The sequence below is a fragment of the Anoplopoma fimbria genome, chromosome 4 (assembly GCF_027596085.1).
Source record: "Anoplopoma fimbria isolate UVic2021 breed Golden Eagle Sablefish chromosome 4, Afim_UVic_2022, whole genome shotgun sequence".
Taxonomy (NCBI): Eukaryota; Metazoa; Chordata; class Actinopteri; order Perciformes; family Anoplopomatidae; genus Anoplopoma; species Anoplopoma fimbria.
The window spans coordinates 19,586,627-19,604,320 of record NC_072452.1 but is presented as its reverse complement, the minus strand read 5'-3'; the positions used below and the strand labels follow the sequence as shown (position 1 = coordinate 19,604,320).

Below are 17,694 nucleotides of genomic sequence, written 5' to 3'. Positions count from 1 at the left end.
TGTGCAGCATACTATCTTTGAGTATAGATTTATTTGGGCCATGCATTACATTACAGTCATTTAGCAGACGCTTTTATCCAAAGCGACTTACAGGAAGTGTATTCAACATAGGTATTCAAGAGAACTACTAGTCACCAGAAGTCATAAGTGCATCTCCTTTCTTAAACAAGCATCTAAGAGCATAAACCAGAGCAAAAGTATAGTGCAGAGGCAAATTACTACGAAAACAATAATTGCAACAAACTAATACGAATACAATAAGTGCTACAAACTAATACGAATAGGATAAGTGCAACGAACTGATACGAATGGAGTGTTTATATCATATGTGCAGCATACTATCTTTGAGTATAGATGTATTTGGGCCGTGCCTCAGTGTTTATATCATATGTGCAGCATACTATCTTTGAGTATAGATGTATTTGGGCCGTGCCTCAGTGTTTATATCATATGTGCAGCATACTATCTTTGAGTATATATTTATTTGGGCCATGCCTCAATCATATGTGCAGCATGCTATCTTTGAGTCTAGATGTATTTGGGCCATGCCTCAGTGTTTATATCATATGTGCAGCATACTATCTTTGAGGATCTTCAGTGTTTGAGTTCACTTTGGGGTCACTATGTTTTATGAAATCCAATCATCGCTTTTCGCGCCAATCCTGACTAACGGCGGAAGTTTATCGAGTCACATGACACAAACTCGCCCGCAACTTTCGCGCCACCCCGAGGCCCCGCCCCTTCATGCGGAAAGAAGCGATATGATTGGACGCCGCAGACGTCAGACTCGCGCCACTTCTTGCTTCGCGAACCGGGGAGAACCGCAAGCTGCTGGTGAATGAACGCTGGTCTCCGGTCACACTGAAGCGCTTAAACCGTGAATTTAAACCGTATTTGTGGTTTAAGGATTCAGGAATCAAGTTAAGTCACCCGAGGGGTCAACGCGTGCAGCCATGGCTCGTAAGGATTATGCGGCAGAGAAAGGTGAGGCGATAAAGCAACTTTCACACAGCAGCATGGCAGCAACAGGTTGGCCTAAATCACAAAATGTTCAAATAAGTGCGTTTTCTAAAATCTCATTGGAAGCTCGTGTTACTGGTTTATATCATATGGTGAACTGGAGGTAAAGTGTGCGAATATAAACTAGTTTAATCCGATGTGTTTGTGCAGTAACAGTCACAAAGTATTGAGTTAATTAGACTTAAGTTATGCATGTAAGTGCGTCTCTTACAGGCCGGTGTGGACGTGTTTAAGTTGCAGTAACTTTTCTGAATGTCTGCCAGGTTGTTGCCGTAGTCGGTCTTCGCGTTCTGTGACCCGGATGGAGACGTTTAAACAAAGGAGCAGGCGCGCACATGTCCAACAATACACGTCTCCTTAGTAACGTAAAGGAGCGAAAACAGGTGTAATTTATACGTAAACAATCTTTTACGACATTTGACGTTACTTTACGGTTTCAGACCACGAAACGCAAGAAACGCTACACTTTAATCAAACTAAATTAATATTTTAACTTTTTCAAGACCCACAATACCCTTGTTTCAGGCTTTATTAAGTGTAACCCCCCCAACAAACGTTCCATTAGCATGCTAGCCAGTTAGCTACACAAGTGAACGTTCCATTAGCGTGCTAGCCAGTTGGTTCGCGCTCTCTGGTGTTCTGTCACTTAGCAACACAAGTGAACGTTCCATTTTTTGACCGTTATTATCTAAATGCAAGCGCACTTCAGTCGGGGCTGGTTGATTTTTGGAGACACACTTAAAGTCAAGTTATACACAAATATGTTGTTTTAACTCTTACATTATAACGTTATAAGCAAACCCCAACGGCTAGTATTTATTTATTTAAAAAAAAAAAATCCAGATACTTAACCGTCAAAAACCGTCACGCTTAAACGTTATGTTATAATATTATGTTATAAGAACAAAGTGATGCAGAGTGGAGTCAAAACACACACACACACACACACACACACACACACACACACACACACACACACACACACGTTAGAAGATGGCTGTGATGGTTTGAAAACAACAGCCGGGACTATTTTTAAGAGCGGAGGGAGAGGGGGGCCGCGGTGTGTGAGGAGGAGGAGGGAGGGGGTGAGGGGGCCGCGGAGGGATACCGGAGTGACGAGGCACAAAAGCCATGTGCTGCTTTGTTTACAATAACATCCTCGGACAGAGAAATATAAAACCGGAGCTGCAGATTCTCTGCCACAGGGTCGAAGTAAGAGGAGCTTTAATCACCGCGCTGGGGGCTGGTTTCGCTTCTTGTGACGGAGTTAAATGTACTAACTAGTTGTGGCTCTTTAGAGAAGTGAGGAGCAGATATTTTTTTTCTCAAAGAAAAAAAAAATGGACACTGAGCTGAACTGTTGTATTTACATTCTCATCCACCAGCCATCTGCTGCGTAACGTCGTGATTTAGCTCTGGGACTATTGTTGTTTGGTCCTGTAGTAGTTGCATCAGAGGGTCTGTGTTTGCAGCAGTGACTCATCGGGATTACAGGATGTTACTCAACAAAGGGGGTCGTCGCAGGACAACACATCAGTGTCCAGGCCCATTGGTGGTGGGGGTGGTGGTGTTTATTCAGCTTTTTAAACCCAGATACCTAAACAAACAAGAAGATAACATCATGATGCAATTGTTTTTGTGACTGCATAGTAAACAATCTCCACCTAGTGTCTGCTGTATGTGGTCCTGCCTGTTTCTGCTGTGAAATAATGCTGTTTGTTGTTTTTGTTGTTGTTTTGCAGACAAATGCAAAAGGTTCCTGCAAGAGTTTTACTCAGAGGACGACAATGGGAAGAAGAAGTTCAAATATGGAGCGCAACTTGTAAGTATGGTAAACAGTGGATGGGTAGCATATGAAGGGGGTTTTGGCCTTACTAGCAAATGTTTTGACTGAAGGATGATTCTGGCTTTATCACACTAAGTAAGTGATGAATGATACAGTATTTATGTAAGACCGGACAATTAAAAAATGTATCAACCCGTTTCCTTTTTGTAATAATTTCAGCAGCTCTTTCTTATTAAACAGTCATCTCTGTTTTTGCTAAACTAAGTGTCTTTCGAACTACAGTTTGAAACACCAAGTGGTTCTTTACATGATTTTAAAATAATTGTTTTTTGCGTAATGTGACATAACAGTGGGCACCCAGTTAGCTTAAGGGTTAAGCAGCTACATCTAGGCTAGCATTCCAGGGTTACCATTTTTTGTTGCACTTCACTCATTTGTGTTGTGTCATCTTTACAATATAGCTACTTAATAAAGGCACAATGTGCAATACTTTTTTTTTTAAGTAACAACTTAAATATTGCTGATTCACACAGCTGGTATGTGCTTTTCAGATTTGTTAAATCTAGCATCTGCTAAGCTATATAGTCTATATTGCCTCAATGTTATTAAAATAATGTAAATGTGGAGGCCAGTGCACCATTTCACCACATTATATCCGTCACAGCTGCCCATGTTTGTTGAAGTATAGCGTTGTGTCATTGTTGTTATTGAGCAGGATATTTGCGAGCTGGTTGTGTAATTAAGTGGCTTGTCTAATCGCTAATTATTCTGTGTGTTCAGGTGGCGTTGGCACACAGAGAGCAGGTGTCCATCTTTGTGGAGCTGGATGATGTGGCCGAGGAAGACCCGGAGCTGGTTGAGAGCATCTGTGAGAATGCAAAGCGTTACACGGGCCTGTTCGCCGACGCCATCCACGAGCTGCTGCCAGAGTACAAAGAAAGAGATGTACGTGTACATGCACATTGATCCTGAATGTGTTTTTAAATAAAGTCAAAGCGTTTTGATTCAACCAGCGGTCTTAAATGGACAGTACGACAATCACAGCATCTGACAATCTGTTTCACAGTTTTTGAATGGTTCATAGCACCAACTTATTAGTGAAATACCTACTTATTAAAATGCTTTTTGTTATATCCAGATTGTGGCCAAGGATTCTTTGGACGTGTACATTGAGCACAGGCTGATGATGGAACAAAGGGGTCGTGACCCAGCAGACACCCGAGACACTCGTAACCAATACCCACCTGAACTCATGAGGAGATTGTAAGTAGAACCAGGAGTTGGATTTTTATCAACATATTTTAATTATTAAAGCAGTATGGGTGCTTTTTTTCTTTTGTCATGAACTCTATCTTTCTTTCACAGTGAGCTGTACTTTAAGTCTCCCACCACCACTAAACCCAAAGTGGTGCGAGATGTACGAGCGGACAGCATCGGGAATCTGGTGACCGTTCGAGGAATAGTGACCCGCGCCACCGAGGTCAAACCCATGATGGCCGTCGCTACGTACACGTGTGACCAGTGTGGTGCTGAGACCTATCAACCAGTAAGATCCGTTTTTACTTCTGTGATCATTATATTTTAAGAGGAAACATGCATTTATCTGGTGGCCCTCACACAGTATTTTTGTCCTTCAGATCCAGTCTCCCACCTTCATGCCCCTCAACATGTGTCCCAGCCAAGAGTGTGTCACCAACAAATCTGGAGGTCGACTCTACCTACAGACCAGAGGCTCCAAATTTGTCAAGTTCCAGGATCTGCGTATCCAGGAGCATGTAAGTGGCTACATACAATAAAATGCTTAATCACTGTTCAAGAAACTGTATTTTTGATTAGGGATTTTAGGTTAGTGTCTATTTTTTTCTCATGCGTTTCTTCTGTTGTCCAACAGAGTGACCAGGTGCCCGTTGGAAACATTCCAAGGAGCATGTCGATTTATGCCCGTGGAGAGAACACGCGTCTAGCCCAGCCAGGAGACCATGTGGCCATCACCGGGGTCTTCCTCCCTCTTCTGCGTTCAGGCTTTAATCAGGCCACTCAGGTATGTATGTGGCTTAAAATGTTTTTAACCCATTTCACGCTCAAACCACTGTTGAAAATTTAAATCTATGGAGCTTTTTCCAAGTGTTGGTATGCAACTATCTAAAATTAATCCAATCCTGATTTGGTTTTGTTAATTTCAGGGTCTTCTGTCAGAAACTTACCTGGAGGCCCATGCCATCACGCTCATGAACAAGTCAGAGGATGATGAGCTTGGCAATGACGATCTGAATGATGAGGAGCTGCGCAGCATTACAGGTTGGCGCTTGTGTTTGTGAGATAGCTGTACTTCAATAAAATCACTGTAATAACCGGTAGGAATGCCAAAACCTGATGACGCTGATGATTTTCTCGCTCTTTTAGCAACTGAAGTGATTGTACTTTCTGTTACAGAGGAAGGGTTTTATGAGAAGCTAGCCGGCTCCATAGCACCAGAGATCTATGGACATGAAGATGTAAAGAAGGCTCTGCTCCTGCTGCTGGTTGGAGGAGTGCAACAAGCACCCAAAGGCATGAAAATCAGAGGTAAGCACGTTTTTTAATCTATTACTAAACAATAGGCCAATTGGGGCTTTTTTCCACAAAGGTAAATAAAAGTTGTCCAAGTAGCAGATCATAACCCAACAATACAAAACAAGGTCTTTCTGTTTTTTGCATTCCCTGAAGTAAACCATTCTGTTAAGGTTAGGGTAATCACGTTACTAATTTTGTTCATATCTCAGTCTACTATCAATATGAATGGAATATTTCTCAAAAACAAAGCGTGTGCCTCTTATGTAACTGCAACACTCCTCTCCCTTAAGGCAACATAAACATCTGCCTGATGGGAGACCCAGGAGTCGCCAAGTCCCAGCTGCTGTCCTACATTGACCGCCTGGCTCCTCGAAGTGAGTACAGTCCTGTTTGCTGTATCTGGTTTAATATTTTATCCAGTCAGGCATTTTCTTTCCATTAAGGCTTACATGGTAAAACATTAACTTTTGATGTGATTTTTCTGACTTGAGAAGAGTAAAGCTGACACTTTAGTTGTGCCTACTTTGTGGGCTTTTAATCTTTCTACTCTCCGTTTGACAGTCTGATACAAGTATCTGACTGTCTTGGTTTGCAATTAAAAAAAATAAAATGCATGCCACTGCCATTTCATCCAGGTTTGCTCAACTTCTCTTGTCCCCTCTCTGTTCTTTTCAGGCCAGTACACAACAGGCCGCGGCTCCTCTGGTGTCGGTCTGACTGCAGCGGTCATGCGTGACCCCGTGACCGGAGAAATGACTCTGGAAGGTGGAGCCTTGGTGCTAGCCGACCAGGGCGTCTGTTGCATTGATGAGTTTGACAAGATGGCTGACGCTGACCGTACAGCCATCCACGAGGTGATGGAACAGCAGACCATCTCCATCGCTAAGGTAAAGAGAACGGCCCTGGTGGATTAATTGTGTGAAATAATCAAATCGACCGCCATCGTTGCATCTCGACTAATATTTTTCGCTCTTTTTCCAGGCTGGCATCATGACCTCCCTCAATGCCCGTTGCTCTATTCTAGCAGCAGCCAACCCCGCCTATGGCCGCTACAATCCCCGGAAGAGCATTGAGCAGAACATTCAGCTGCCCGCTGCTTTGCTCTCCCGTTTCGACCTGCTCTGGCTGATCCAGGACAAGCCGGATGCCGAAGCTGACCTGCGTCTGGCGCAGCACATCACCTACGTCCACCAGCACTGCCGCCAGCCCCCCACTCACTTCACCCCAATCGACATGAAGCTGATGAGGTGATGATGATCTGCATTACATGTTAGAATGTTTAAGCCTCACCACTCTGCCTCTTTTTCTTTTGACAGTATTTTAAAACTATCAACAATGTGCAAAAAAAAAAGAATTAACAAAAATGTGAACTGTAAATCCCTTCAGGCGTTACATCGCTGTGTGTAAGAAGCGGCAGCCTGTGGTACCCGAGTCACTGGCTGATTACATCACCGCTGCTTACGTAGAGATGAGGAAAGAGGCCCGAGGCAGCAAAGACACCACCTTCACCTCTGCACGTACCCTCCTGTCCATCCTCCGTCTGTCCACTGCCCTGGTGAGAAATGCACCTTAGTGAACTGTCGGGGGCAGGAAACTTTCACAGACCGCTTGCAACAATTTAAACTGCAGGAGATGTATTATTTGTCATACAAATGGAAAATAGTTTTTGAATCTCGATAAATATTAAACGCCTTACTGGTGCCATTTTATTTTAACAGTTGCCAAATTAAAATAATGGGGTTCAGATTTTGTTGACGTTGTTAATGGAGTGATATAAAGTGTGATCATCATACTCCTGAGTCTTGATTAATAGTCCATTGTGCGATAAAGTGCTTACAGTGCAGGTAGTGATGATAACCTGGCCTACTGCAATGTGAGCACTTCTTTCCCACGCTGGACAAAAGATCTCCAGTCTGCCACACACGGTGGATATAGACATCATGACTCGGCAATAGGAAATTGGATAAATGTGCACGTTTTATTATTTATTGTTGTTACATTCTTTATGATGCAAATTAAAGAAATGCACGACAGGAATATACTGCTGTTTTTGTTTTGTTACAAATGGGCTACAACTGAATTTCGTTGTGCATCCCTGGGTTGCATAATGGCAATAAATGATCCTTGAACAATGTATTCTGTTCTTGGCTTTTTAAAATGGCATCTAAAGAAAGTTTTTGTTTCCTGAATTGAGTGTTTAATGATCTGGTGTTGGCCTCTGGCTGTCAAAAGTGCTGTTTGTGCAGGTAGCAGTCATCCACCTACTGCAAAACCAGCACTTCAGGCAGACAGGTAGGCAATGTGCTGCACACAGACGTCCACAAGAGGGCAAACTGCAACCGCCCCTGTGTGAATGAAACCGAGTGGAAGTACTGAAGAGACTCAAGAATGTATTTATTTGCACGTCGACTGAACTCTGCGTTTGTTCAGATGTTGTATCTGGATAACCATATGAGTGAGCTGAGGTTTGTCTGATTATGACCAGCTTTGCAGGGTGGGCAGTCAGCCTGTGTGCGTTTAAGTGCAGCTGTGCAAACCCATGCAAAACTGACCATGGCCAGAACTGTCATCACTATGAAGATCAAGTTTTTAATGTAGAAACCAGTTTTCCAGTTCTTTTTAGGCATTTTGTTTGCTTTTTTTTTTTAAATTTCAACCTGTAGAGAGACTAGCTGGTGTTGAGAGGCGGAGACTTGGGCAATTGCCGGCAATCCCAGAGGGCATTGCACTTGTCTCGGTCTGACAGTGCCGGCACAGCGCAGCCTTCGTAATCAGACAGATCTGCTGTCGGAACAAAATTGACACTATGATACATATATTCTTGATCTTATTCTTATCTCAATCACAATCCCACTCCTTCCTTTTGTTGCCCTTCTGCAGGCTCGCCTGCGCATGATGGAGACTGTGGAGAAGGAAGACGTCAACGAGGCAATGAGGATGATGGAGATGTCAAAGGATTCGCTACAAACCGACAAGTCCAGCGCCACAAGGTGAGCGTTCACACTGTGTGAAGGATCTAATTCGTTTAGCTCCAACTCCATGAAACACGAGCTGCCGGATGCCGTCCAGCCCAGAATTCCCTTTATGAGTTTCTCGTATGCCCGTAACAGTAGCTGCATATCCTGGAGGAAGCTGTAAAACGTCTCTGGATTTTTATGGAGCGCTCTTTATACAAAATTCTGTTTTCAGTGGCAGACGTCAAGACTAGTGACGTTGTTACACAATTTACCATTTACTGTTCTTTTTGTGTTCTAAAACTTAAAGGAGGTTTTTTGTTTTTTTTAAGGGTGAGAGGCAGAAAAGTTTATTTTTAAAATGGCACCAGTTTGACAAATGCATACTTTTAACATCTGAAAAAGATCAAATCTTGTTGTTATACAAATAATGCTTATTTGCTTTTACGCTTAGATAAGATTTATATTGCATTCATGTCTTGTTGAAAATTAAGCTGGAGGCAAGAGATATGCGAACCTGTTCCCGATTTCAGTAAGCAAAGAGTTTAAAGATGACAAAATAGCGTTTAAAATGAGAATTGGTTGTCTTAAGGTGGTGTGATAGCTACAATGGCACATTGTATTTCACAAAGTGTAAAACTATTCGTTAAACTCCATACTCATACTTTCTACAGGACAACAAACGAGTGTCTAAAATCACAACTCATCTCAATTTATTCCCACAGAGCTCAGCGTCCGGCCGACGTCATCTTCTCCCTGGTGCGCGAGCTCTCCACGGAGGGCGTGGCAGGCCGCGGTGGAGCCGGCGGAGTCGTTCGCATGGCTGAAGCAGAGCAGCGTTGTGTCACTCGTGGCTTCACCCCCGCCCAGTTCCAGGAAGCGCTGGAGGAGTACGAGGAGCTGAACGTTTGGCAGGTCAACCAGGCCCGCAGCCGCATCACCTTCGTCTGAAGAAACCTGCAACACGCCTTCATGCACGCTGCGTTTCAGTCACTTGAGGGGAAAACTCTTCATTGTGGGCTTTCTACAGACTTAACTTTGGGCGCTGCATTTTCCCTCCTCCAGCGTTTAGCAACACAAGTCAAGCAGAACCTGGACATTTTTTAAGCTTGACTGTTTTGCTAGAATCCCAGATGTTGGAGACCCATAGCTTGTTATATTCTTGTTCACCAGTAAATCTCTTGTAAATATGTATGTCAGAATTTGGAATTGTGTAGCATCTGCAGTTTAAAGCTCCTGGTTTCTTTGACACAGAGCATTTCTGTACATTTTACACTCTAATTCAAATAACAAAATATAGATTTAAGGTTGAGCCTTGTATGTCATGGATTATTATAATAAATTGATGGTTCAATACTATGCTTTTATGTGGTTCATGTGTGCACATTAAATGAAGAAAGTAGGAGCCAGCCCCAATCAACTACCGGTGCTGCCATCTTGACATAATCTCTGCTTTTAGTACATCCTTTAACATGCCTTGCTTGTAAAACATGCCTAAATACAGCGCTGAAACTAACCATTAGTTTCATAGTTGTTTGGTCCATGTCTAAGTTCCTAAAAGCCCAAGGCTATGTCTTCAAATATTAATAGTTGTAGTTTGTGCACTGACTATGCAAACTCATTATCTTTTAGTTTTGAGATTACATTCCCCAATTAATCATTTAGGCTCAAAACTGTTACAAATGTGTTTCTAAAAATACTTGTGAAAGTTCCTTAAGTTCACAAGATTTTGGCTTCAAATAGCTATTTTTCCGTCAGTCAGTCTAAAACCGAAAGACGTTCAGTTTACTGTCACATAAGGCAAAGTAAAGCTTAATCTTCGCTATTAAGAGGCTGGAAACTGGTACTATGTGGTGTTTGTACCTAAATATTACTAATCGATTAAGTATCTTATTCATTTTCTACCATAAACGGATAAGTGTAAAGTTTATATGTATGTGACCTGCATTTAGGGACGTATTTAAGCATGACAGGATCCTATAAGAATTTAGCTCAGTCCAATTTTTGAGCTTTACAACGACAATAGTGAGCATGCAGAAACAAAAAGCAAGCCTCTGTATTGTTTAGTGAGTTGATAACCAGCAGTCACAGAACTGTTCTCTGGGTAAAAATAACAGCCTCTTGGTGCCTACAGCGATTTCCAAATCTCTAACAACTCATAAAAGTACATATAAGGCAGCGCGGATCGTCATCTATGATTTTTTTTTTACTGTCTTTTTGGCTGAGATATTGTGTTAGTAGGCAGCATTTTCCCTCACAGTTGCAGTTGTCCCAGCAGGTGATGCTTTCCTTCCAGACTTAATGGGGAGTTTCCATTTGAAGTCTGTTCTTTTTATGGCTTTGCTGCTGAAAGTGCAGGGGCTTTTTATTCTTAATTGGCGCCAAAGGCCCCATATTAAACAAAGAAAGAGAGGTGGGGACAAGATTCTGGTGTAAAAGTTGGTGGAGAATGATTGGACGGGAGATAATGTTTCAGGGGGCCGGACACAGAGATCTGTATTTAACCAACTCGGCCCCTGTTAGAGCAGCGAAGACCGCTTCCTGAGACAGGTGAGTAAAACCTTGTGGGATGATCATTTTCAGCCACTGAAAGTGCTGATAAATTTAACCAAAAACTGCATGTAGTCCAGTTTAACCCTATAACGTTATCTACTGTAGCTGCTTTGTTTTAAATTTCATACTGTATGTGTATTTAGAATCAAAGAAGAACAATAAGTTTACCTTGAGACGTCTAGTTTTACTTTTAATACTCTTACTCATGTAATACGTTTTTTTTTCCTCATCTATTATCCATGACAAATCTAAGGAAAAGGCATGCACTTTTAAGTAAGAAACTGATATAGACCAATAAGTTACCTACATACCTTTTAAAATGTGTCGTCTCTGTGAGTAGTGGTGTATAAATATATTCTTTTAAGATTACATTTTATATTTCTCCTGTAAAGTTATACTTTTTCCCTAAATGATGCAAATCTGTTAATTTCATGAATCCCAGGAGTTCGCGATGGTTTCTTCATTATGGCTGTTGGGGGCACTCTGTTGTCTGACGTTGCTCACAGGTAAATTTTGATTCTATCTTACAACTACTTCAACAAAAATCTATCAAAAGCAAGATAATCAACATCCATCACATGCTTTGTCTCCTCCTCCAGGCCTTCTGGAGGCCAAGTCTCTTTTAAACACCATCAAGCAGGATGGTAGGTGCACATCTTAAATAAATTCAGACTAAATTAAAATTACTGATGAGAAGCACTCTATCTTTTAAGCAACTGAACTTCATCTCCTGTGTTAACAGAGATGGTACCCGTCAGTTCTGTTGGTATTAACTCAGAAACAGCGAATGGCTTTCTGAGTCACTCCAGACCGAAGCGTAACGTGGACCCCAGGTGGTACAGAGGAAACCCAGACTTCCAGTCTTACTACCGCTACTACAGCAGCATCGGACACACTGAGGGGGTAAGTATACATAGATAGTAGCTAAAGACATGGTACTTTGTGTAGACATTTTTATCCTAGGGGACTCCAATAAGAATCAATTGTCTCTGATAATTAAGTTGTGTTAATTAAGTGATTCAGGACAGTCAATATCTACATAGAGAAAGGTTTTTGAAATGTTACATCTTAAAGAAATATATTTTACTTATGGGCTTCCCGCTGTGAAGCAAAAAACATTCCCATATTGCAGTCAATACATTTTTTCGTGTTATTCGCTATTCTTGATGCCCTTTAGAATTTATTTTTCTGCTGTTTAAAGCTACAAACACCCTAAAAGACATAAAGAATACAGTAAAAAGACAAATTTATCATATCTTACAACGAGTTTTGTCCAGATACCGATTGTAAAGCAAAAAACATAAGTAATATAATCATACAGTATATATAATATATGCCATAAATAGTTTTTTCCCTTTGTGCCTTTTTATGGGGTGTCTGAGGGGGGGCATTTTCCCCTTGATTAGATAGTGGACAGCAGAGAGTTTACAGGAAGTGAGGGGAGAGAGTGGGGGCATTCAATTTTACTGGATTCAAACTAGGGACGTTCTGTTTACATCATCAGCATCATCAAACTTTTCTTTTTCCCCGTCTTCTCAGCTCTACGAGATTGACAAGCTGCGGATGCTCTACCAGCAGATGAGGTCCCTGGAGCACACCTATGGCCCCGACGCTTCCCATTACCAGAGCAAGCTGGGAGTGCCGATGGTCGCGTGTGACCCAGCCACAGACAAGAAGTGCAAAATCGCTCCTCCTCCTCCTCCAATGAAAGGGGGACCAAAGCCCACAGAGCCCCCAGCAATCCCTCCTGCTCCAGCCATTTCCCAGGCTGATGTTCTCTTCTTGTGCAACAGGAAAGACCCCCTCTGTAAGCCCCACATCGTCTACCTGCCTAGCGGCTCCGTGCCCGTGCTCTGCGACCCCGCTACCACCCCCACTGCACCCCCCAGCAAGCCCCAGCTCCAGTCGCAGTGCCCCAACCACTTCCCCCTGCACCAAAGAAGTCAGCCCCACCTCCACCTCCACCGGTCCTTGTCAAGAAGTCTCTCCCGGTCCCCATCCGCACCTTCAAGGGCATGGAGTACGACTGTGACCCTTACTGGGACCCTGATTGCCTGATTGAACATCCACCCAGGCCCATGAAGGGGACAATCGTGGTCCCCCCGCCGCCACCACCCCCAGCTGTGAAGGGGGAAAAGAAAGTGGAACCAGTGGAGGAGCCAGCTCCCATTACTCCCATGAAGAAGAAAGTAAGCCTCTACCCTTACTACTACCACCCTATGCCCTACAACCCCAGGGATGATCTGTACGACCCAGCCCGCTTCCAGTACCCACAGCCCTCTGTTGCTGTCGATGAGCCTGCAGAGTCGGGCCACAGTCAGTAAAACATCCAGGAAGTAATGGAGGAAATGGGTTTTTGTTTTAAATTAAACATACTTTGATTAAAAAACATCAAAGTTGAACATTTTCATAGTTTTAGGGATTTTAACATTTTGCAAATGTACTGTCATGGACTACAACTTGTACTAAAGCGTTGAAAAGATGTGTATTTGTTGAAACCTTATTAAATTGACAAAAAAAAACAGTTCTCAGTCAACACAAACATGTAATGCAAATGATTTTTGATTAATGAAATAATAAAGTGTAACAAAACAGTTTTTCATCAGTGAATGACTAGTATTTTGCTCTGTATATACTTTTTTTTTAAAGGTGCAGCAAGACAGAAAGGAAAGAAAATGTAAGCTCCTCCTAGAGCCACATGGCAGGTAGAAGCAGACTAGTAAAGTAAAAGTGCCAACTTGCAGGCTGGGGGTCTTTATGTGTGGTTCCGCTGTACATTTAATACCCATAAAAATGCTGACTCCTGTTAGACCCCCGACCCTGCCCCCCCTCTTCCTGTTGTGTATGCCTGTCTGTTTAAACCTCCAAAGGCAATCGACCAGCAGGAACATAACTTCAAAAGAGGAGCTAACCGGCAACACTCCTGACAATAAACCTGCAGCTGCACATAGCTGACTTACATAGACTCATTTCAGAGTGCAGCTCTGATATTTTTATTAGCTGCCTGTTGTGTACAGTAACTATAATGTTTACCCTATGACAATCATTTTAGCTTAAAAAGAAGAGCAGTTCAAGTCCCACTAAAACAATCGGCAAATCACTTATTACATACAGACACAGGAACAATAAAAATAAATAGTATAATATTCACATACAGTGGAATACTTTCTGTGCATAACCAAGAAAGAGTTTAGCAATTTTTTTGGTTCTGATTTTTGTGATCAATTGCTTATTGATTGACTTGTGGTTGAAAATGGTGAACTGTTATTGTAGAATTAGTTTTAGCTATCCAAAAATACAAACAAATCTAAAAGAACAAAACAGAGAAGAAGAAACTGCTGTGCTTGTTTGTCTCTCTGCTTTGGCTTACTGCCAGCTCAAAAGAAGAGTCTTGTCACCCTCAAGCTGATTCCCTGTCTATCAAACATAACATTGAACTTATTGATGAACTGGTTCTTACTGTTTAAAGTCTCAGTAGGCCATGGGGCCCACATCATTACATAGCTGCAGGGGGGAAAGAAATGCAGCGTTATAAAAAAAAAAATCACTTGTTAGGCAATGAAACACAAGGTGAGACTGTGCTAAAAATTGTGTCATTTTTAGAAGTTTCTGTTTACTATGCAGATTCAAATCTTTCAATGTGAGTGATTGAATAAAGTTCCAAGCAGAAGTGTTTATCTCTGGTATTACAGTGAAAAATATCTGCATTGTCTAGAGCTAGAGCAGACATTCTGAGTGAGGAGAAAAGTGCTTTACAGTAGTCAATGCAATAAAGAACAGCAAAAAGCATGTATAAGCATCTCTAGTTCAGCAGTTGAAACTATTGATCTCAGTAATATTTAATAAACTAATATTTCTTGGGAGGAAAAAACAAGATCTGGTCAACTGCCTAAGACAGTCTAGAAGCCAGAACCTAAAAGACTTTGTTAAAATGAAAAGTGGAGTTGGATATCATCAGCATATAGATGAAATGCAACATTTAAGAGAATAACAGAGGCCCCAGTACTGAGCCCTGCGGGACACCACAAGGCTGTGGAGAGGAATCAGACACAAAGTCTACAAAAGAGATGGTAAAACTGTTGTAAAGTGAAAATATGTGAATAGAGTCTCGGTTATGTGTTTCTACTCATATAACTAGGCACCATATTCTAAAATATACATGGACCATCTATTTTACTCACTGTAAACCTATCACTCTACTGTCATCCCTGTCGTCTCCCATCTGTGTATTGATCTGATTTTGTTTAATATTATTATATTAAAAAAATAATAATCGGGCTCTTGAGAGAAAAAAATATATAGATTTATGATCAGAAGGAATGAATGTGCTAAGTATTGAGAAATGGACTCACAATGTGTTAGATTTAGTCTCTTCAGGGGATTTTTTGATAAGAAAACAGGGCATTCACTTCTTGAAGGATGTTGTGGTTAAATGGCACCTCTCATGCGGCACATGAAGAACAAACTCAGTATATTATAACTAAGATAAGTCAATGCTGTCAAGTCAGTTTCAAACACTGGCTTGTAATTATGGAGCTAAGTTCGAGGGGCCTCTCTAAATGGTACACTCGTGAGGAAACAGCTGTTTGCCAGATTTATTTCCAATTTTCTTTGCTCCTTCATTAATAATACCTTGCCTTCTTCTCACATGAAATTCTCTCAGCTATGATATTTTTCATTACATTTTATGGAATGCTATGCTATCTAATTGGTATGACATTTTTATGACATACTATTCTATGATACGTCAATGGAGTACGGTGATATGACATTTTTTATGACACTTTTTTCGACATGCTATACTATGACTTTCTTTGACATGCTATACTATGACATTTTTGTGACTTTTTTCGACAGGCTGTACTATGAATTTCTTATGACTTTTTTCGACAGGAAATACTATGACTTTTTTGTGACTTTTTTTAATATACTAAGACTTTTTTTGACAGGCTATACTATGACTTATTTATGACTTTTTTTTACATGCTATACTATGACATTTTTGTGACTTTTTTCGACAGGCTATACTATGAATTTCTTATGACTTTTTTCGACATGCTATGCAATGACTTTTTTCGACAGGAAAATACTATGACTTTTTTGTGACTTTTTTTAATATACTAAGACTTTTTTCGACATGCTATACTATGACTTATTTTTGAGTTTTTTCGACATGCTATACTATGACTTTTTTCGACATGCTATACTATGACTTTTTTCGACAAGCTATATACTATGACATTTTTGTGACTTTTTTCGACATGCTATACTATGACTTATTTTGACTTGCTATACTATGACTTTATTATGACTTTTTTCAACATGCTATACCATGACTTATTTCGACATGCTATACAATGACTTTTTTCGACAGGCTATACTATGACTTATTTCGACATGCTATACTATGACTTTTTTAATACTTTTTTTGACATGTCATACTATGACTTTTTTTCATGACTTTTTTCGACAGGCTATACTATGACTTTATTATGACTTTTTTCAACATGCTATACCATGACTTATTTTGACAAGCTATACTATGACTTTCTTATGACTTTTTTCGACATTCTATATACTATGACATTTTTGTGACTTTTTTCGACACGCTATACTATGACTTTTTTCGGCATACTATACTATGACTTTTTTCGGCAGGCTATACTATGACTTTTTTTGACATGCTATACCATGACTTATTTTGACATGCTATACTATGACTTTTTAAATACCTTTTTCGAAATGCTATACAATGACTTATTTTGACATGCTATACTATGACTTTTTTAATACTTTTTTTGACATGTCAAACTATGACTTTTTTTCATGACTTTTTTCGACAGGCTATACTATGACTTTTTTGTGACTTTTTTCGACATGCTATATACTATGACATTTTTGTGACTTTTCGACATGCTATACTATGACTTTTTAAATACTTTTTTTGACATGCTATACTATGACTATTTATGACTTTTTTTGACATGCTATACAATGACTTTTTTCGACAGGCTATACTATGACTTTATTATGACTTTTTTCGACATACGATACCATGACTTATTTCGACATGCTATACAATGACTTTTTTCGACAGGCTATACTATGACTTTATTATGACTTTTTTCGACATACTATACTATGACTTTTTTCGACAGGCTATCCTATGACTTTTTTCGACATGCTATATACTATTACAGTTTTGTGACTTTTTTGGGCATGCTATACTATGACTTATTTTGACATGCTATACTATGACTTTTTAAATACTTTTTTCGACAGGCTATACTATGACTTTTTTCGACATGCTATACTATGACTTTATTATGACTTTTTTCGACATGCTATATACTATGACTTTTTTGTGACTTTTTTCGACATGCTATACTATGACTTATTTCGACATGCTATACTATGACTTATTTTGACATGCTATACTATGACTTTTTTAATACTTTTTTCGACAGGCTATACTATGACTTTTTTCGACATGCTATACTATGACTTTATTATGACTTTTTTCGACATGCTATATACTATGACTTTTTTGTGACTTTTTTCGACATGCTATACTATGACTTATTTCGACATGCTATACTATGACTTATTTTGACATGCTATACTATGACTTTTTAAATACTTTTTTTGACATGCTATACTATGACTTTTTTCGACAGGCTATACTATGACTTTATTATGACTTTTTTCGACATGCTATACTATGACTTTTTTATGACTTTTTTCGACAGGCTATACTATGACTTTTTTTATGACTTTTTTCAACATGCTATGCAATGACTTTTTTCGACAGGCTATACTATGATTTAT

At 40.3% G+C, this 17,694-nt stretch overlaps 2 protein-coding genes across 2 annotated transcripts; both read left to right on the top strand.

Moving 5' to 3' along the window:
• The first annotated feature begins 767 nt into the window (after nucleotides 1–767).
• mcm7 (minichromosome maintenance complex component 7) lies at nucleotides 768–9,663 on the top strand. Its single transcript, XM_054597581.1, has 15 exons — nucleotides 768–984; nucleotides 2,763–2,842; nucleotides 3,587–3,751; nucleotides 3,945–4,069; nucleotides 4,172–4,352; nucleotides 4,444–4,581; nucleotides 4,698–4,847; nucleotides 4,990–5,104; nucleotides 5,240–5,371; nucleotides 5,650–5,733; nucleotides 6,035–6,246; nucleotides 6,341–6,606; nucleotides 6,746–6,914; nucleotides 8,240–8,349; nucleotides 9,039–9,663. Exons 1-15 carry the CDS (start codon nucleotides 954–956, stop codon nucleotides 9,262–9,264), a joined length of 2,184 nt encoding a protein of 727 aa, XP_054453556.1. The 5' UTR covers nucleotides 768–953; the 3' UTR covers nucleotides 9,265–9,663.
• Nucleotides 9,664–11,317: 1,654 nt separating this feature from the next.
• Nucleotides 11,318–13,190, top strand: LOC129089769 (uncharacterized). Its single transcript, XM_054597132.1, is given in 5 exon segments — nucleotides 11,318–11,372; nucleotides 11,466–11,510; nucleotides 11,609–11,769; nucleotides 12,406–12,727; nucleotides 12,730–13,190. Coding segments are annotated over 5 exon segments (1,044 nt in total).
• Nucleotides 13,191–17,694: the final 4,504 nt, after the last annotated feature.

Excerpts from the sequence above, each read along its gene's own strand:
- mcm7 (XM_054597581.1), top strand. The coding sequence starts at position 954 with ATGGCTCGTAAGGATTATGCGGCAGAGAAAG. Across the intron at positions 3,752-3,944 it reads CAGAGTACAAAGAAAGAGAT|ATTGTGGCCAAGGATTCTTT; the intron begins GTACGTGTACAT and ends TGTTATATCCAG. Across the intron at positions 6,915-8,239 it reads TCCGTCTGTCCACTGCCCTG|GCTCGCCTGCGCATGATGGA; the intron begins GTGAGAAATGCA and ends GCCCTTCTGCAG.